Consider the following 21,672-nt stretch of genomic DNA (forward strand, 5'->3'; position numbering starts at 1 on the left):
TCTGCTCCACCTGTCATGATACCTATTAGTTTGTCTAGTTACACTGTTGCTTTTTGTGCATGGCTTTTTATTCTGTGTTTAGTGCTTTTGTCTTGTTTGTTTTTGGCCCGTTAGTGTGTTACTGTGTCTTGTGTTATTGATGTTACTGTTGCTGCTTCATGTTGTTTCTGTTTTCGTTTGTAGCAATTGTCTGTTGTTGAGCTTAAATGCTAACCTGTGTGTGTATGTATTTTAGCTTAGTCTCTTACCTTTTAATCTTTATTCTGATGTAGCCTTCTTATTTGGAAATGTTTTATTGATTATATCTTAATAATTCTTTCTTTTAGGTTGACTATTTTACACCAGTCCAGGGACAGCAGATGCAAAATAGCCTTTTTGGCTAATTCTGGCATATTTTACATGTGTTTAAATGTATTATTAATGTGCATTGTCCCTGATAACTAAACCTTTAAATAAATAAATAATACATAAATGTTTATAATAAAATAATTGAAAATAATTAGTGAAAATAATAACTACATAATAATAAACTAAACCAAACTAATTCAATAAATTAAATTCAGCGATAATGAAGGAAGGTCTTGAGCCTCTTTTTAAAAATGTCAACAGTGTCTGCGTCCCTGAGGTTTTCTGGTAATTGTTCCACAGGTGAGGAAGAACTTGTATGTTTCAAAGACTAGCAATTTTATAGGCAACTACATTTCCTGGCAACTCCGTTTTCGGTTTAGTTCAGAGCCAGCGGTTTCTCCCAAACCTCCCCCAGCCGTTCCCCCGCGGACCGGCAGGGGGCAGCAGCGCGCCGCGCCGCGTTTAAACGGCCTGCGCTGGAAGACGAGGCAGCAGAACACTTCCGCTTCCTGTTCTAAGATCCGCGCTGCATCGTCTCATGTAAGCATCAGCAACCAGAGAAAAGAAAAAAGCTTCAAATCTGTGTTTGTGGGGGGGGTTAGCTCCGGCTCGCCGGGGCCCGTCTCTGCACGGGCGGAGCGGGCTCGTGTGTGAACCGAGGAAGGCCGAATGTGCGTGTGTTTGACGGCTCTGCCGGCGGAGTCTGGCGCACTTTAACAGCCCTTTGTAAGAACCGCGGGGGCGCGCAGGCGCGGCCTCGCGGTGATGCAGCAGCTTCTGCAGCATCAGTGATCAATATCAGTGATCAGCATCAGTGATCAGCATCAGTGATCAGCATCAGTGATCAGCATCAGTGATCAGCATCAGTGATCAATATCCGTGATCATTATCAGTGATCAGAGCAGAGCGGATGCTGCTCAGGTGTAGTCTCACCTGTGGTCACGTGGTCTCAGTCAGTTGGAGATGATCATTACCTGCTCTTGTGACGCCTTTACAGGACTGTCTCAGAAAATTAGAATATTGTGATAAAGTTCTTTATTTTCTGTAATGCAATTTAAAAAAAAAAAAAAAAAAATGTCATACATTCTGGATTCATTACAAATCAACTGAAATATTGCAAGCCTTTTATTAATTTAATATTGCTGATTATGGCTTACAGTTCAAGATTAAGATTCCCAGAATATTCTAATTTTTTGAGATAGGATATTTGAGTTTTCTTAAGCTGTAAGCCATGATCAGCAATATTAAAATAATAAAAGGCTTGCAATATTTCAGTTGATTTGTAATGAATCCAGAATGTATGACGTTTTTGTTTTCGTAATTGCATTACAGAAAATCACAATATTCAAATTTTCTGAGACAGTCCTGTATATTTGACATCATTTCATTTTTGGGGTGATTTCATACCCGGGCTTGAATATTAATTGATGTTTTAAGGTCTGTTGCAAAAAGTACGCTGCGTCCGAAATCGCATACTTCCATCCCAATGAGTATGTGAGATTTTTTAATGCGTCCGAAACTTTAGAACGTACTCAATAGTATGTACTATCCATACTCATTCTGGAGAAATGTATTAGTGTGGATTGATGGACACTAGCCGAGCAGAAACTTCCCACAATGCAATGCAGCAGCGTTTGATTGCTAAGTTATACGTATATATGTCATAAGTATAATAATATTATATAATAAGTATAATAATGTTATATAATATTAATATTATAATATTCATATATACAAATATTATATAATGTCATCTTGTTTCGGCCAGGATAAACGGGAAAGAGCGGTGCTGCTACTGCTGCTGTTACCATGGTAACAACTCCTGTTACTATGGTAACAGCTGCTACTGCTGCTGTTACCATGGTAACAACTCCTGTTACCATGGTAACAGCTGCTACTGCTGCTGTTACCATGGTAACAGCTGCTACTGCTGCTGTTACCATGGTAACAGCTGCTACTGCTGCTGTTACCATGGAAACAACTCCTGTTACTATGGTAACAGCTGCTACTTCTGCTGTTACCATGGTAACAACTCCCGTTACCATGGTAACAGCTGCTACTTCTGCTGTTACCATGGTAACAACTCCTGTTACCATGGTAACAGCTGCTACTGCTGCTGTGACACGTCACTTCCTCCCAACGGCAGGAAGTGACGTGTGCGCTCTTAATAGTACGTCCGAATTAATGCACACTACTGATATTTACTCAAAAGTGTGCCGAACTTAAGTATACTTTTTAGTATATAATGTTTAGTATGGCATTTCGGACGCACCGTATGTCTGATCCCACCAGCACGTTAGTGTTGTGTTAACAAATAATGAATCGTATAACTAATTGATTCATTCGCTATTTACATTTTGCTAGTTGTGCGTCTCTTAAAGATAACACTTCACAAATATTAGGTTCTCCAAAGAATCCTTAATTTAGCTTAAACCCGGTTTTGTTCAGTTGATATTATGACGTCACAAGACCAGGCTAACGTTAGGCCACGTGTGGACTGGTTTGGATAAAACTGCTCTTTTCTTTACCTTCACTTAGTTTTTCTTTTTTCTTGTTTCGCTTCTAATAGCGGAACCAGTTGGATGGTAGACGTTGGCAGCAACGGATGGGTTTGATTTGGGAGCTTTCAAAGCATCAAAAGGGAACAAAGAAATGTATTTCTAGCAGATATGGTTCTCAAGATATGAGGCAAACTGTAAATGTTCCAGCAGCACCCAGAAGGGTGTTGAGATCCTAGCAGGCCTGGCAGGTTTCTACCCACGTAGGAAGTTAGAATGGCATACATCTTATACAACTGTAATTATAATGATGATCATTTATTAGTTTTTGCTGCTTGGATGCTGAACTGGCAGCCACACTCGTCCACTGGAATCAGAGTTGAGTCCAGAAGAACCATAGGGATTTATTTTATTACATATTTTTTGATACGATGGATATCCAGAATAATGATGATGATATCCAGAATAATGACGATGGATATCCAGAATAATGATGATGATATCCAGAATAATGATGATGATATCCAGAATAATGATGATGGATATCCAGAATAATGATGATGATATCCAGAATAATGATGATGATATCCAGAATAATGATGATGGATATCCAGAATAATGATGATGGATATCCAGAATAATGATGATGGATATCCAGAATAATGATGATGGATATCCAGAATAATGATGATGGATATCCAGAATAATGATGATGGATATCCAGAATAATGATGATGATGATATCCAGAATAATGATGATGATATCCAGAATAATGACGATGGATATCCAGAATGCCTTAGATCCTGGTGGTTTATTGTCCACTTCTACCATCACTCTGGCTGCCAGTATTATCATAATAAAACATCAAAGATCTCATCAAAAATCAAATATCTCAGTGTTGTAATTTAATTTTTTTTAAACTCTGAATTAGCTTCATTGGAAAATGTGCAAAGTGCTGATTGAAAAACCTTTCAGATATCTGCAATGGTTTCTGCCCAGAGGGCTTTGGAGGGGCATCTGTTACTGAACCGGTTCCTCCCGATGTTGGAGATGAGTTTCACCCCCAAACAGCAGGGTGCACACTGTCAGGAAAGCTTGTGCATAGTAGTTTGGCGTTCGACTTAATTATGTGTAACTTTAGTTTTTTTATATCTCTAACAGAGGTCGCAGCAAAGTCCAGTTGATTGAAGTGGAAGGTTGTGTTAAAGAAGGGTGGTAAAGGGAACTTGGTTCCTAGATGTGGCTCGTAGGGGGTCTAGAAGAAACCAGACCTCTCTGTAGGCAGACCAGTGCTCTCTGACCTCTGACCTCTGACCTCTGATCCCTGTTCCTGTTCCTGCAGAATGCCGAAATCAAAGGAAGTGCTGTCCTCCACATCTGGAAGTGACTCTGACAGTGAAGTGGAGACCAAGGTTTGGGCTTTAACTTCTCTACGATACACGAGGGCGGGGGATCCATTCAAATGTCCAGAATCAATTATCACGTTTTGATTCCGATATCGATTCGTGTTAGTTTTATTAAAACAGTTTTTTGAGCTGTTGCATGAATTATATGACTGTAGTTCTGCAACATATTAATACTAGTATTATATTGCGATTCAACAGCAAGTATTGGCAGCTAATGATGCTGTAAGGACCAATCAGCTCCCAGAACTGCAAACAGAAACATCGTGTGGTCAGAATTATCAAACAGATCCAGAGCAGCAAACAGAGACGGATGAAATCAGTTTTATTTTTTTACCACATTCCGTTTTTAGTCTTTTTTGGTTTTTAATTTTTGAGAATTTGGTTTTTAGCATTTTATGCAAATGTAACCCCAAGAAAGTATATAAAGTAATGAAATATAGACAATTTATGCAATTACAACTTAAAACTTTAATGTTTTCATACTTTTAAAAATATTTAAATGCAAAAACATGGCAGGAGATATGCTCGTGTCCAACAAAACATTCCTTTTTTGAGCTTAAACAAAAAAATACCAAAGCTTGTAATGTAATGATGAAAAAAAAAAATTGATCTTTAGAGATACAAATTTCGATTTTTAGGAATTTATATGAGGATCGATTTAGAATCGGAAAATATATATATATATATATATATATATATATATATATATATATATATATATATATTTTTTTTTTTTCCTCAACACAGGCCTAATCCACATCTTCTGTGTGCTCAGAACATTACCCTTTAAAAAGTTGGGTCTTAGAGCGTCATGCAGCCCACACGGGTGTCGTCGGGGTGGGACCTGCGTGGCCGCAGCCACTATCAGCTGTTACGTTACCTTCCTAGGAAGGGCTGTAGGCAAAAATCCAGGGCAGCCACGAGGTCACGCTGACATCTGTTTCCAGGCCAAGAGAAAGAAGGCGAGTGCACCAGAGAAACCGGCCAAAAAGGCGAAGAGCGGCGAGAGTTCGAAGCCGGGCGGCTCGTCCAAGGGCAGCGGCAACGGAGAGGACAACATGTTCCAGGTGAGCGCCCCCACTTCCCCTTTAGCAGACCGCTCAGGACCTGGCAACGGTCAGGACCGGGCACCGGTCAGAACCTGGCAACGGTCCGGGTCATGGTGGAGTCATGTGACTCATGGACGGGGTCATAATCTCCGGGTCAGGTCCTCGGTGCTCGGAAGCGTTCAGTCAGAAACACCATGACCCAAACAAATGTTTGCAGCTTATAACACCGTCCCCATCCTGCTAAAATCAAGGTTTTCTTTTCCAAAACGACCTTTCCTCACTACCCATCAGTCTGCTGGTTTCCAGAAGCCTGGAAAACATGGTGGTTTTAAAAAAAAAAATCTGTTTATTAGCATTTTTGTTCAAAACATCGTGTACAAGGCAAGGCGAGTTTATTTGTAGAGCACAGTTCAACACAAGGTCATTCAAAGTGCTTTACATCAACATTAAAAGCGGCAAGACACAATTACAACATAAAAGACAAATAAAATGATAAGAAAAGAGGTAAAATAATAGAAAGCACAACTTGTTAAAAAGTAAGGGCAGTAGAGTGCAGCAGGTACATTTCATTCTTAAAATTGCAAGAATTACGTTTCTATACGGTCAAAACGTACAAAGTACGGGTCAAATACAGTATTACAAAAGTAATCTGTGCCGATTCATGCGGTGAATTAAACCAATTTGACAATTCTATGATACAATGCCTGCATTCAGGGCTTATCCATAACGCACGGTTTTCAAAAAGTATTTAATTTAAGAGTACGCTTAAATAAAAAATAAAATGAAATAAAATGATGAGAAGAGGTAAAATAATAAAAAGTTGTTACAAGTCACATTTAAGAAACTTCACATAATAAATCCCCACCACCCCATGTTCCCAGATCCTCTAAAGGAAATAACAATTAGAAAAATAATAAATGACAATACGTTATTCAAGTCATACAACAACAAAGTAGAATAAGGGGAAAACGTGATACAGAAAATAATAAGAACAACAATAAATAGTTAAATGAGTAAATAACTGAATTAAGAAGGAAAGAAAGAAAAGAAGAAAAAAAAGTAATAATAATACTAATATATATATAAGACAGGTATGGTCAGAGTCACCAGTTTGACAGTATTGAGATTGTCAAAATATATAAGAAAAGCTAACCAAACCTTTTTAAATGTGTCCATATCCCCTCAGAGTGAATTTGAACTTCTCCAATTTGAGATGAAACATAATGTCTTTAATCCAGCTGACGTGAGGGAGGTATTCAGCTCTTCCACTTCAATAGTGTTTGTCGTCCGGCCAGCAAGGCAGTAAAGGCCACCACATTATACATGTTTAATGGGCAGTCCAGTCCTCAGGTTGACATGGTCGTTTTTGTTTTTTGGGTCGTTTGATGCAGTATTAAGAGGTGGAGATGCAGGACAACATTTCTTTTCAAGGCTTTTTTTTCCCAACAAAGGAACGTTGTCATCCATGTCCCTGAACTCGTCCCTGTTAGTGGTACAAGTGCGCCCTCTGCTGGCGGACACTGGTCCCTGCAGTCCTCCTCTGCTGTTGTGGTATAAAGGTGGGGTTACTGTCGTTCACGCTCCAGTCCTCTTTAATGACCATTATTGTTGGTCATAATAAACACGGTTTGGTCTTACTATTGGGTTAATACAACCTCAGCAGTACCAGCTCTTTCTCCATATGAATATTTATTTAACAAAAATCAAGAATGCTGTGCTACGGTGCACAATCCTGTTCATGCTGGAACAGGATTGAAGGGGTGAGATGGAGCCGGGTTCTGCTAATCATCACGGTTCCTGAATCGATTATCAGCTTAAGTCTGCATAGTTGGAAGAAGACTGATGGCACTTTTCCACTAGCACCTACTCATCTCGGCTCGGCCTGGTTTCTTTTCCACTACAATCCAGCACCTGTAGCAGAAGTAGAAGGTTGGAGTGAAGCTGCTGTGACGTATTTGATTGTGTATCTAATCTATTGTGTTCAATACAAAGTTAAAAAATGAGAGTGAGAGAAGCTTCAATTGGCGGCGCTTTTTAATTTTATTTAGTTTGTCTCAGCGCTGCTATAATTTTAGTTTTTATTAGTTTTAGTCACGTTCATTCTCCTTTTTAGTCGTCAAGTTTCAGTCGTATAAAAGTCTGAGCATTTTAGTCTTTTAGTCAGAATTGTCCATTTTAGTCTAGTTTTAGTCAAAGATTGTATTTAGCCAAACCCATTTTACAATTTAAACAAGGTTATCTTATTATTATGTTATTGTTACCTTATAGACTCAAGCAGAGCCGTCTGGGAGATTTGCGAGGCCCTGTGCGAAATGGCTGGGAGCAAAATTTTTGGGTTTTTCCAAAAACCCAAAAACCCCAACATTTTGGGGTTTTTCGGGTCGGATAGGGTGTCTATATGCGCAATTTTAACTCTCCAATTAGTAAAATACTGGATACCTTCCCCTGCCTCATCATCATCTCTTGCCTCGACGCGGGGCCCCACGGCTGCTTGAGACCCGGTCGGATCGGTGATTTTTGTAACAAATTTATCAAACGAGCCTTTCAGAGAGGCATTAAACTCTTCCATTTTCTTTTGTTTTTTTCTTTTTTCATCCCCTGATGGAAATTTCCTGAATCTGTTTCGTTCTCTCGACATTGTGTGACAGTTTGTTCCAACTCCACCGTCTGGATCAGAGCAGCTTGTGTCTGCGCTTGGTCTGACGCAGTTGTATTGAACAACAGACACGCGCATCATTGCACATATATTTCTTGATATGCACAGACTAGTACACATTTAGGTCTGTAATGGAACGTGACTGTTGATATTTATAAGAGAAAAAAAAACGGAAAAAAAAATCTTTTTTTTTTTTTTTCAAAAACGGCCCATAGCGCGAAGCCCCGTGTGGTCGCACGGTTCGCACACCCCTTGCGGCAGCCCTGGACTCAAGAATACATTCATTCCAGATACAGAAGACTCTAATTTGAGTTTACAACATATTTATTTTTCCGCATTTCTCCCCATCTTTTTATTTTTCGTCAACACATTGGGTTTTCTTTACCACGTTTATGTAGGAAAGTGTATCCAAATATTGGTTCTTCTTCTTCTCCAGCCCCAGAGCAGATCCCAGCGTTTCTCTCTGTAACTTTGTTTTTAACTGACGTTAACTAGAGCTCTGCGTTAACGGCATCAGCCTCTAACTCTGCAGCTGCATCTTCTGGATCTGATTCCCCGCAGAGTTTTTATTTTGTAATCTACATTTAAGTCTCGTTTTTATTCCTGTACGATATTGCATTATATATTTAATTATCCTTATCACATGACCAGCATCTTCGTTGCATCTCGTCTCGTTTTCCTCAGGTGATAAAGGTTCGTTGACGACGATATTTAGTCATAATTTTCATTGACGAGAGCAACTTTAACTGAGACCAGGGAGTATGATCAACACTGCCCTTACTAGTCAGTTTTAGACGGAGCGGTCCGGTAGACGCAGAAAAAGATGGCGGCCCGCCGGCCCGGCAGGGCAAAGATGGGCAGAACCTTCCGAGAACAGGCGGTAATTCTAACTTTGCCTCTTGCAGATCGGTAAGATGAGATACGTCAGCGTCAGAGACTTCAAGGGCAAGTGCCTGATCGACATCAGAGAGTACTGGATGAACCAAGACGGGGAGATGAAACCTGGAAAGAAAGGTAAGAGAGCGGCCGGGCCGCTAACGTCCTCAGCAGCCAGAGGGGGAAGTCGGGCTTCTGTGACTGCATTTACATGCAGTCAATAACCCTTATATTAACAATAACAATAACCCGAATATTAACAATAACCCGGTTTTGCACGGCCACGTAAACACCAATAACCCCTTTGAATAACCTGAATTTGCTCATATTCCGGTGTTTAAAAACCCGAATATGAGCCCTGGGTTACTCCTTTTAAAACCTGAATATTGGGTCATGTAAACACCAAACGGAATATCCCCATCAAACAGAACATGAATTTGTTTTCTGCACATGTTCTGTTCACAAGGAATCCTGGGGTCCGTTTCACAAAGCAGGTTCAACAAACACTGAGTCTAATCCTGAACTCTTAGTTGATCTACTCTGAGATCGGAAACTCTGAGTTTTCAGTTCCAGATCAGCGGATTTGAGGTAATTTACTCAACTCTAAGTAGTTTCACCTGGAGTTAAGCTTGTGTGTGAGGGAAATAAAAAGCCATCATCAGTAGAGCGCTGATACAAGGATTCACCATGGCAACCGGTGACAACAAAAGAGCGACATACTTTTTCTTTTTTTTATTTTAAACTTTATTTATCATTTCAATTTACAAAATCCCTTTTGAGGAAACATTGCATCTGAAGATCCACAGATCCACATACTTCACGCCGTGTCCTTTTTCCCCCGAATGGAATTAGAGATCTTAATGCGCGCATACGGCGAATTTGAACATGTTTTTTGAAAAAAGAGTAACACCGCAGCACAGAATAATATAAAATTAATTTAACAGATCTCTACATCATTCACCTGCAATCCTGTGTAACCCCTTGATGGCTTGGACAGGTTTATGATAGGCTTGCCACCCGTCCCTTGAAATACAGAATTGTTCCGTAATTGGGAATTAAAAGTTGCGTTCCGTATTGAACCAATACAGACACATATTATGCCAGGGGTCTCCAACCCTGGTCCTGGATCCACCTATCCAGCATGTTTTAGATCTTTCCTGCTTCAGCACACCATGATACAAGGAGCTGTGTCAGCAACAGAACTGTCCAGACCTTGATGACAAGTTAATGATGACCATTGATTAGAATCAGGTGTGTTCATGCAGGGAGACACCTAAAACATGCTGGATAGGTGGATCCAGGGGCCTGTACTACGAAGCAAGTTCAACATACCCAGGATATCTTTTCCTTATCCAGCTTCACTAACCCGGACAATTGCAATCACGCTAAGCGGTCACACGACGGTGGTTATCAACTCGGTATATCAACCCAGGTTTCTCCAATCTGGATATGAGCGCGTGCACATAAAAGGGGCAGTGTTTTCAGCGCATGACCAATCGCAAGCATGGAGAAGTCCGCTGTCAGAGCCGCTTATTTCAGTAGCGAAGAGCAAAGGATAAATTACACTGTGATTTAACTTAATATTTAGACTTGAAATTAAAAGTTCATGTCGTGTTCAAATTAAACGAGGTCTGACATTTCATCCTCTCTCAAATGACTCATACCTTGTTTCTACAGTATATTTACAGTTTGTACATAAAGGTTTATTTGCAAAAGTAGTTTTCTTAGAAAGACGGAGTGAGGGTATCTACAGCAAAGACAAACGTACTCTCATACCTCTCTGTCAGGAGAAAAGAAATGATAAAGTGTTGATACTTGGGTATGAAAGGAATTGCTTAGTTTCTTGACTAATTCAATTTTTGTTGAAAGTCAGCCCACTCTTTTTTTTTTTCCTCTCACGATCCGCGCACCGAGCTCCACTGGATTCTCTTCGAAAGGGCATGCCATTTTCCAAGAGAGCTGATTGGTCAGTGGGCGGTGCTTTTATACCCGGCGATCTGTATCTCGAACATAACCTGCTCCGGAGCAGGTTAGCTGTTCAGCATAAGTTACCATGGCGATGTGCCCCGGTAAGAAGTGAACCACCGTCGTAGTCCTGAAAACCCAGGGTTAAACCTGAAGTTACCTCGCTAACCCCAAATCCCGCTTCGTAGTACAGGCCCCAGGACTGGAGTTGGAGACCCCTGTATTATGCTCTTATTTATTCATGTAATAATATACAGGTGGAGGTCGGAAAATTTGAATATATTGCAAAACTTAATTCGTAGTAAATTCAACTTAAGGTGAAACAAATATTATTTCCCACTACATGCAAAGTGAGATATTTCAAGCCTTTATTTGTTATAATTTTGATGATTATGGCTCACAGCTTATGAAAACCCCAAATAAAACATCTAAAAAAATTAGAATATATTATGAAATCATAAAACAATTCAATCATCAAAATTATAACAAATAAAGGATTAACATATATTGCTTTGCCTGTAATGAGACTATGTATAATGTACATGTATTACGCGGTCTGATAACCATCTCCCGACGAATATTTAATTCTCTGCGCATTAATTCTGCACCTTCATCAATTGTGTCTTCATCAAAAGGACATGCCGTGTTCGTGACAATGGACTTCTAATATATATACTGATTCTGTTTTTAATGACAGACGGCAGAACTTCGCCAAAAACTCGCCTGCTGACTGAATGAATGAGGAAATCAAATGTGCGTGCGGCTCTGAAAGAGGCGGAGACGCAGAGAAACTCCAGGTTTCACGATATAAACCTGGTCCCGACCAGGTTAGGTTCAGAGCGTCTGTTACTATGGTAACTGACCGAGAGCTTAAGTTACCTCTCTTTGTGAAACAGGTTAGAGTTACCTCTCTTTCTCTGGTTTGAGTTACCTCCCTTTGTGAAACGGAAAACTCAGAGTTTCCCTCATTTCAGGGTTAACAGACTCCGAGTTTTCACTAAACCTGCTTTTTGAAACGGACCCCTGGTCTTTTGAGTCCAGGAAGTTCTTATAAACACGGAGAAACACAAGACCAGGAGGAGACTAATCACTTCATAAATGTAATGAAGGATATGAACATTTCTGCATTTGTAGACGGTAGAAAGTACCGGGATAGAAGATTTACAAGAAGGTGAGAGAAAAGTTGCGCGAAGCAGCATTTGTTTTGAATTTGGATACAGGAAGAAGAAGCAGAAATGACGGGAATTGTGTCATCATGTTCTCCGTGCGTCACTGGTTTGATCCAGATATCCCAAATGATTAATTACCATGTAAACGGAATATTCTGAATGTTTCAGTAACCGGAATATTAGCAATAACCCGAATTTTGACTGCATGTAAACATAGTCTGTGTTTGTGACAGCTCTCTCTCTCTCCTGCTTCTGTTCCAGGCATCTCCCTGAATCCTGAACAGTGGAACCAGCTGAAAGACCAGATCTCAGAAATCGACGACGCCGTCAAAAGACTATAAGCATTCCTTTAACTGTTGACCGTTTGAACTAATTGAACACGTTTGTTAATTAGTTTTGTAAAGAAACGGGGGCCGGGCGGGGGCTGGGATTGTTTTCTGGTGGATTTGTTTGATTTGTAGTTCGTAGTACTCCGGGCTTGTGTGCCAACCTTGTTTTGAGCTGTTTTAGTAAACGTGGGTGGGCGAGTAGGCGGCTCCTCATTACTCTGTGGGAACAGTGCACCATTACACTGATGTTTTTGTATTGAAGAATAAAACAACGTGCACTAGCTTAATGTTTTTCATGTATAAACTCTTGTCTTCATTTTGACGATCGTGCCGCTGTGATTGACAGGACTCTGCTTCAGCCGCCCCTGATGTGTTGTCACTATCACTACTTTTGTTCTGCGGGTTTCCTCCAGTCATGATGAACCATAAACAATAAAAAAGTCTTGAATAATTGGTTGCATTGTAAAATAATTGGATTAGGTTGTCTGTGTTCGATCTTCCATCCTTGGATGTCGAGCCTTTTGGGTCGTACACACACACACACACACACACACACACACACACACACACACACACACACTCAACAGGTCTCAGTCAAAGCGCTGGTTCGGAAAGTGGTGGGACGGGGACGGAGGTGGGTAGAGTATCCAAAAATTGTAGTCAAGTAAAAGTACTGTCACTTCAGAATAATATGACTCAAGTAGAAGTAAAAAGTATTCATCCAAATAATTACTTGAGTAAAAGTAAAAAGGTACTTGGTGAAAAAACTACTCGAGTACTGAGTAACTGTTGAGTAACGTCTGATTTATTTTTTTAACACACCCATTCAAACACAAAAGTACAAAATAATCATTCAGGCAAATTTAATTAATACAATAAATTAAAATTAATAAAAAATAGCTTAAATTAAAATCTAAGTAAATTCAAGTACTTTAATAAATAATAACTTAAGAAATTAAGCACAAGTAGCACAAAATGTCAAGCCTTTGTACTTTTCTTTTTTAACTAGAACAAACATGAACTCATAGAAACTCTGTGTGTGTTTGAGTCTGTGTAAATGTGACAAAACATGCAAAAACTAACATTTTTCCCAAAGAATCACCCAGTGATGTCATGAGATTGACGCGTACGCGGATAAAAGGGATAAAAGAAAAGTAACAGCTCAACGTAGCCTAATGTAGCGGAGTAAGAGGAACAGTTTCTTCTTCACAAATCTACTCAAGTAAAAGTAAAAAGTATAGTGATTCAAAACTACTCCTAAAAGTACAACATTTCCCAAAACTTACTCAAGTAAATGTAACGGAGTAAATGTAACTCGTTACTACCCAGCTCTGGACGGGGAATTGTTCCCGTGGATGTGCAGTCAACAGATCTGCAGTTGATCTGGTACTGGTACATCCTGGTAGCATCAACGTGTACTGGAAGGAAAATCCATTTCTTCTGATAATAGTAAAGTGTTAAAGGTTGATGGCATCTTTTTGGGGAACTATAAAAGAGATTGTAATATTAGCTCTTACAAAGAAGTAATAATCTTTATGGAATACACTTTTAACAATGTGACACATTAATGGCTCTTTTCCACCAGCACCTACCCGGCTCTACTCATTAACTCGGCCTGGTTTCTTTTCAATAACAACTCATCCCCCAGATCAGAAGTAGGAGGTTGGAGAAGCTGCTGTGACGTATTTGATTGTGTATCTAAATGAAGAAGACAACAACACTAAAGATGTAGAACCTGGAGGAGATGATAGATGTGCTGCTGGGTCTGTGGATTGTGTTTAATATCAAGTTAAAGAATGAGAGTGAGAGAAGCTTCAAGCAGCAATGCTTTTTTTTTTGTTTGTCTGCACTGCTGAAAAGTCAGCTGGAGCCGTGAGCAGCTATGAAGAGACAGAGCTCCTGGTAGATCTGGTCGTTCCTTATCTCCGTCTAGATCCTTTTTAATTCTCTCCTCAGCACCAGGTTTATGAACATCTGCACCTCAGAGTTGGATCATGAAACAGACTTTTGCTGCCGTTGCTGGTTGAATAAAATGAACAAGAATCCGTCAGAGTCTCTTTCTCTGATTTCCTCCTCCTGACTCAGACGTCTGACTCCAACCCCCCGACGTATTGGTTCAATACGGAACGCAACTTTTAATTCCCAATTATGTAACAATTCCGTATTTCCAGGGACGGGTGGCGAGCCTGGTCACGGCAGCGGCGTAGGCTCTGCCTTGGTTTAACGCAGAGCCTAAAACCAGGCTCATCACTGGAGAGGAGGTTTATCCTCCAGGTGGAAGGTCCGGTCCTCAGGAACCAGCTAGAGAGCAGGAGACATGTCCAGCCGGTTCTCCCCGTGCTAGATGTTACCTAGTTGGTGGCCTCCGACCCACCAGGTAAACATGGTAATACTATTCCACAGCCTGTATTCTAAGGCCACGTTTACACATAGGGCCTGATTTACTAAAGGTTTGCGTGTGTAAAAACGTGTGCAAACTTGACAGCACCCGCAAACCAAAGTGCCAGCTGATCTACTAACAGTGTGCAAAGAGGACTGCGTCTCTCAAATGAGCAAAATAGCACACGCTGTTCATTTAGTACTTTTGCCCTGATGAATAATCAATATGGGGCGTACCCGCCAGAAATCGCTAAATACTGGGAGGGAAAGATGCAAATATGTCCATTTGCCACCCGCAATGAGATTTACCAAGCCTGAAAGTTTTTGCGGGGATTGTGATTGCGTCTGTATTTAATACGTTGGAAAGGAAGGTGCTAATCTCCACATGCAAAAGGAGAAATATTTTATTTGAATGTTAAATCGAGTATTATTCAGCAAAAGGTTGCCACAGGAGGCACATTCATTTTTTTATTTGTGATAATAAATAAATCACGTGTTTTCATGGAGAAAAAAGTGTTTCTCATTGTGCGCCTATATTTGTTCTGCAGTTGTCATACCCCGGTGTTGTGCCGTATTCAGCACCCCTGCCGTGAAAAGCACCCCCTCGTCTGACAAAAATGATATTCTCATTCCGTGTTCTGTTCATGTTCTGTTGTCCATGTTCTGTTTAGCGTCCAGTTTTGTGTTAATGACTCATGTTTAAATGCGCTCATGGATTCGGGTAAAAAAAAAAAATCGGGTAAATGGTTATTGATGTCATTAATTAATAGCCTGCTTACTGTGTTGTCTTCCATAATATTTGTAAATATAAAATATATTGAAGTGTCAGTGTGTTGTTTTTTTTCTTGGTCTACTTATCATTGAATATACGAGGGGGTGCTTTTCACGGCAGGGGTGCTGAATACGGCACAACAATTTGCCTCTTCCACTAATATCTCTAACTCCAACTCGTCAAATTTCATTTTGCGCTTGCAACTATCCTGCTTTCCATCCAGACTCTCCATGGCGCAAAGTTTGCGCCGCAAACCGTAAGACACGCAACACCTCATTTAAATACTGAGGTTTGCACCTGTTATCAATTGCGCACGCAATCTTAGTTGATCACCCGCAAAACACACAACAACAGCACGCGCAAACTTTTTCAGTGCACACGCAATTTAGTACTCTTTATTTAGGATCTTAGTAAATCGGGCCCATAGTCGGGTATTTACAAAAACTGATATTTCCTCCTCTACGTTTTAAAAATTCCATCATTTACACGAGATTGTTTTCAAAATCTCTTCATTTACCCGCATAAATACGCTGTTAAGGTGCTATGAATTCAATTCAATTCAATTCAATTTTATTTATATAGCATCTAATACAACAGATGTTGTCTCTAGACGCTTTCCAGAGATCCAGAACATGAACATAAACATAAATATAAACATAAACCCCCGAGCAATTATTATATAAACAATGGCAGGTAAAAACTCCCATAGTGGGAGAAAAGCCTTAAGCCAAACAGTGGCAAGAAAAACTCCCCTTTAGGAGGGAAGAAACCTGGACCAGGACCTGGATCATAAGGGGGGACCCTCCTGCCAGAGGCCAGACTGGGGGAGTCAGGGACGTCAGCAGCACACAGCAGGCAGCAGGCAGGTGGAAGCAGCAGCAGGATGATCAGAGGTGGGGGGGGGGGGGGGGGGGGCGTCAGCAGCACACAACAGTCATGTGGAAGCAGCAGCGGGATGACCGGGGGGGGGGGGGGGGCAGGCAGGCGGAAGCAGCAACAGCAGACATCCACGTAGGCAGGTGGAAGCAGCAACGGGATGACCGGGGATGGGGGGATGGGGGGGGGAGCACAGGCCAGAACGCAGCTCCCGAGGCTCCAGCCTGCAAACATGCACAAAAGAGGAAAAAGGGGGGCCGGCACAAGAAACTACAGGAACGATGGACAAAATTGATGGCTATGAGATATTTATAATAAATAAAAATGGAGAAGGAGAAGAGAGGCAGGGAAAAGGAGAGGAGAAGAAGGGTGAGAGGCACCGCCCAGTGGATCATGTCGGTGCCCCCCTACAGCATAGGCCTATAGCAGCATATCTACCACCAAGCTATATTTGAGACTAACTATTATAGTTTTGTTCTATAGCTGCAACTATGACTACTGACTCTAACACACTAGAGTTTACACTAACTAGAGATTTACCAACACCAGCTAGAGGTTTACTAAACACTAACTATAGGCTTTACTAAACAGAAAGGTTTTAAGTTTAGTTTTAAAGGTGGAGGTGGTGTCAGCCTCCTTAACCCAGATTGGAAGTTTGGTTCCAAAGTAATGGTGCCTGATAGCAGAACGCCCGCCCTCCAAATCTACATTTAGATACTCTAGGAACTACGAGTAAACCTGCATCCTGGGAGCGGAGAGCTCTGCCAGGAACATAAGGCACTATCAAATCTTGTAAATACTGCGGAGCTAAGCCGTTTTGGGCTTTATATGCAAGTAATAAAATTTTAAATTGAATTCTGAATTTTACAGGTAGCCAATGGAGCGACGCTAACACTGGAGAGACGTGGTCTCTCCTGCTGATTCCTGTCAGCACTCGTGCTGCTGCATTCTGGATCAGCTGGAGCCTATTCAGCAAATTACTTGGACATCCTGCTAACAACACATTACAGTAATCCAGTCTAGAAGATACAAACGCATGAACTAGTTTTTATGCATCACTCTGCGAGAGGATTTTCCTAATTTTTGCAATATTACGGAGATGGAAAAACGCTATTTTACAAGCCTGATTAACATATGGTTTTAACGACAAATCCTGATCGAAAACAACACCAAGGTTTTTCACAGTTGCACTAGAAGCCATCGCAACACCATCTAATCCCTTCCTAAGATGCTCTGGACCAAGAATGATAACCTCTGTTTTATCTGAATTTAGAAGCAAGAAATTTCTGGACATCCAGTCCTTGATGTCCCTAAGACATGCCTGAAGTGCCTATGAGCAGCCAAACCTACAGCGGGCAGTGTAACGAGAAGATAAAGTCATGCTAGCCAATCAGAATCCTGGAAAAAAACATCAACAAATGACACGAGTAACTTCCAGTTACTTCCAAAATGAATGAGAGTCTTTCGTTTGGAGTGACAGAGAAGTGGAGTTACTTTTAAGTGTGACTTTAGAATATAAAACAGGTAAAATACAAGAAAATATTGACAGTGCCAAACAAATTGTAAACACAGGTCGCACACATGGTGATGTTTCTGTTGCATAATGTGACATTCTGAAGCCTAAATGTCCGTTTCCCTCTGTTTACAAGCAAACATGAAAACTTTGGCCGGAGTTTTCAGAAATCATGGTTTTTGGTGACTTTGAGCTTCGTTTTCGTGTAAACGAACGGCCAAAACGCATGAAAACACCACCGTTTTTGCTACGTGTAAACGGGGCCTAAATCTGACCTTGGCTTTTCTCCTGAACCTCGCCAAATAGGTGTGGCGCCTCCAAATCACCAAGCTCCCAATGAGCCAAAAACCTCAAAAGAAAGCAAACTAATTTACACAGCAAGGGGAAGAAATTGCTTTTCCATGGCTCTCTGGATCTTCTGGGTTTCCTCGCTTCATTTCTGGCCACTTTCTCAGGACCGTCTGTTCCCGTCCGTACAAAAAACCCTGCACAATGACGTTCCTGTGTTTGATACTGACGCAGATGTTGCGTCAATGCGTGAGCCCTAACGGTCCTGTCTGATTCACAGATGGCAGAGCTTCAATGGAACGGCAGCGCTTGACCCTCTGGGAATCGCGTCACGGTCCATTACAGCAGCGACTGGGCCGGGACGACAGAACCGGTCCTGTCGCTCAGCAGTTCTCACATCAGACTGTGTCAGGAGGTGTTTTAAAGGAGACCTAATATGGCATTTAATGTATATTTTAAACAGGCCTTGAATGTCTTAAAAACAATCAAAAGCTTGTTTTTTCTACATAAATCAGAAATTCTACCTCTGGGCCATGTCTTCATTTCTACTTCTAACCTCCTTCTCTATGAGGGATTCTGAGGGGCGGGGCTATGATAATGAGGCTCTGCACTGATTGGCTGCTTGAATAACGTGTAGCAGGGGAGGGAGCAAAGCCTCTCCGGGCGGAAGAGCCGGCTGCGTACACAAAGCGTGTCCCATGCGATCGAGCTTCTGCGACAAAATCAATTCCATAAAGCCTGATTTAAGGTTCTGCGTTAAATCGACGCGTACCCTACGCCGTAGGCTCTGCGTTGGTGTAACACGGAACCATAAATCAGCCTTTAGTTCCCTGAAGAGGGAACGGATCACCTCGTCTTCACACTAACTCACACAGGAAGATTTAAGTAAATTCTAAACAGGTACACCACAGTTATTTACTCCGATTCCTCATCATTTCATTTCTTATGTTACAAGACAAATGAATCATGTTAACTGTAAAGAAATCACAACACTGAATTTTCACAAATGACAACTTTATTGTTAAAAAAAAATAAAAGAACATAAGTTGTATATAAATAACATTTATGCACTATTGCTGGCTCAAGGAAGGACCGTGCGTCTTCTGAAGGTGTCGTTGAACAGCTTCAGGTGCTTGGAAGATCTGAAACCATAAACAGAAATAAATGTATTACGGTATTAATAGAGCTCCGTAACATGGAGTAACACCAGAGCTAAGCTAAATACTTAGCCCATGCAAAGATCATACTTGTAGACAAACATAAATAACATAAAAAATAACGTCACTTACCGCTGACTCGTGTGCAGTTGCCGGGTCCGTACTGTTGGTACTGATCCTTTTATGAGGGTGAATGTCGATGCAAAACCTAATTTCTACTGTCCCTCGTTGTTCAAACAGCCACCACTTCTAAACAATGGCTGATGCTCCAGCCAGCGGGGTTAGTTGTGGGCGTGGTTTCAGCAGCAGAGGAGACCGAGGCGTGGTTTGCATTTTGGTGACGTAACGAAAATGTGCAAATCTGAACGGCTGGTAGATCCACATCACACTGGACGGCTCATCCAGGCGGCTGTACAGACACTGCAGAATTTGGTTGCTTTCCTCCTCCTCTGAGTTGGCAGGCTGAGGGGAGACCACTTTATATATGTTAAAGCAAGAAAAAACCTGTTTTTCATAATAGGTCTCCTTTAAGGAACAGTGACAAAAGTGCTCCCGTTGTGTAAGCCACATGTGTGCAGCGTTGGCGGAGGTCAGGGAGAGTTCTGCGGGGCTCTGAAGGGACGGTGGACCTCCGAGGACGAGACTGCTGCCCACAGGCCCCGCCACTGCTGAGCAAACACGCTCGTGTTTGCCAGAGCGCTCAGCATCTTCGTGAGACGTCGCCTTTGCTTCTGGGAACCCGGGGTGGACGGCTTTTTCAGACCCGCGGATGTCTCAATAAACAAGGATGAGCAAGAACTGTCAAACACAGCTGTGATGATAAACCCTGGACCGCAGGAATGTCCTCGCGCTTCCTCCCTCAGCAGCGCTGACGTGGACCAGGAGCTCTGGAGCTCAGAAGCTTGGGGTCCACTGAGGACCAGGTTTCTCAGGAGCTTGGGGTCCACTTTTAAGCAAAAGTCTGTGTCATGATCCAACTCTGAGGTGCAGATGTTCATAAACCTGGTGCTGAGGAGAGAATTAAAAAGGGATCTAGACGGAGATAAGGAACGACCAGATCTACCAGGAGCTCTGTCTCTTCATAGCTGCTCACGGCTCCAGCTGACTTTTCAGCAGCAGAGACAAACTAACTAAAAAAAAGCTTTGCCACTTGAAGCTTCTTTCACTCTCATTTTTTAACTTGATATCAAACACAATCCACAGATCCAGCAGCACATCTATCATCTCCTCCAGGTTTTACATCTTTAGTGTTGTTGTCTTCTTTGTTTAGATACACAATCAAATACATCACAGCAGCTTCTCCAACCTCCTACTTCTGCTCCAGGTGCTGGATTGTAGTGGAAAAGAAACCAGACTGAGTTGAGTCGAGTCGAGTAGGTGCTGGTGGAAAAGCTCCATAACTGGCCTTTGAAAGTTTTCATGGCAAAAAGCAAGAAGAAAACCTGAAGGTAATGGAGTGTCCAGCCCGTGCACAGAGAGCCACGTGAACGCTCAGTAAATCAGTCCATTCTGGTAAAGTAACTAGTGACAAAATCAACAGCAGTATCCTGCACTGAACATGTATTATTAATTAAGTCATTATTATTTTCCAAGTCCATATCTGACCCCCCCCCCCCCCCCACACACACACACACACAGAAACCCAGAACACCAGATTTCACTACTTGGATTAGTACACGCTGCTGTGTCAACATTCCTGAGATTCTCATGATACTAGTTCACGAGTATCTGCACATCACGTTTACAGATTCAGATACAGGTTCATATTAAAAATAGCCCCGTCATCCCGCTTCCAAAAGAGTTGTCACATGGCCATCACGGAGGACTGCCCACGCTGCCTCCACACCGATACACCGTTACCAAGGAAACAGGATCATACACTGGCGTTGCAGGTTTCCATTGGCTTGTTACTTTGACAACGGGAATGACAATTATCTGTGGCTGAAAAGAAAAAGAAGTGACTGGCTTTTGTTTGCCACCTTGTTTCGTGCAAAAGGTGATCAAAGCAGCAGCAAGTGAAACCAGAAGAGTTCCTGTAAATATCAACAGGGTTTAAAGCGTTTGGACATGCATTCCAGGCCCGGCTGCAGCTGATCCGTGTGTGTCCTGGGTGGAGGTGTTGGGTTTGTGGTGTCACCTGACCGTCAGTCTCCAGTCTGGTGGAGTTGAGTCTCTCACTCATCTCTGATGAGTGACAGCTCTGGAACAGACTGAGTGTGGATCTGAAACAATGTCCAAGCATCAACCAGTTTAAAAACAAATACAGGACTGTCTCAGAAAATTTGAATATTGTGATTTTCTGTAATGCAATTAAAAAAACAAAAATGTCATACATTCTGGATTCATTACAAATCAACTGAAATATTGCAAGCCTTTTATTATTTTAATAT

The 21,672-nt window shown here is 41.5% G+C and overlaps 1 protein-coding gene across 1 annotated transcript; it reads left to right on the top strand.

The window, feature by feature from the left end:
- The first annotated feature begins 831 nt into the window (after positions 1 to 831).
- On the top strand, positions 832 to 12,748 carry sub1b (SUB1 regulator of transcription b). Its single transcript, XM_061730176.1, has 5 exons — positions 832 to 888; positions 4,190 to 4,259; positions 5,201 to 5,320; positions 8,864 to 8,972; positions 12,230 to 12,748. Exons 2-5 carry the CDS (start codon positions 4,191 to 4,193, stop codon positions 12,307 to 12,309), a joined length of 378 nt encoding a protein of 125 aa, XP_061586160.1. The 5' UTR covers positions 832 to 888; position 4,190; the 3' UTR covers positions 12,310 to 12,748.
- The last annotated feature ends 8,924 nt before the right edge of the window (positions 12,749 to 21,672 follow it).

This window comes from Cololabis saira, chromosome 9, assembly GCF_033807715.1.
Source record: "Cololabis saira isolate AMF1-May2022 chromosome 9, fColSai1.1, whole genome shotgun sequence".
NCBI classification, from domain to species: domain Eukaryota; kingdom Metazoa; phylum Chordata; class Actinopteri; order Beloniformes; family Belonidae; genus Cololabis; species Cololabis saira.

Excerpts from the sequence above, each read along its gene's own strand:
- sub1b (XM_061730176.1), top strand. The coding sequence starts at position 4,191 with ATGCCGAAATCAAAGGAAGTGCTGTCCTCCACATCTGGAAGTGACTCT. Across the intron at positions 4,260-5,200 it reads ACAGTGAAGTGGAGACCAAG|GCCAAGAGAAAGAAGGCGAG; the intron begins GTTTGGGCTTTA and ends ATCTGTTTCCAG. Across the intron at positions 5,321-8,863 it reads GAGAGGACAACATGTTCCAG|ATCGGTAAGATGAGATACGT; the intron begins GTGAGCGCCCCC and ends TGCCTCTTGCAG.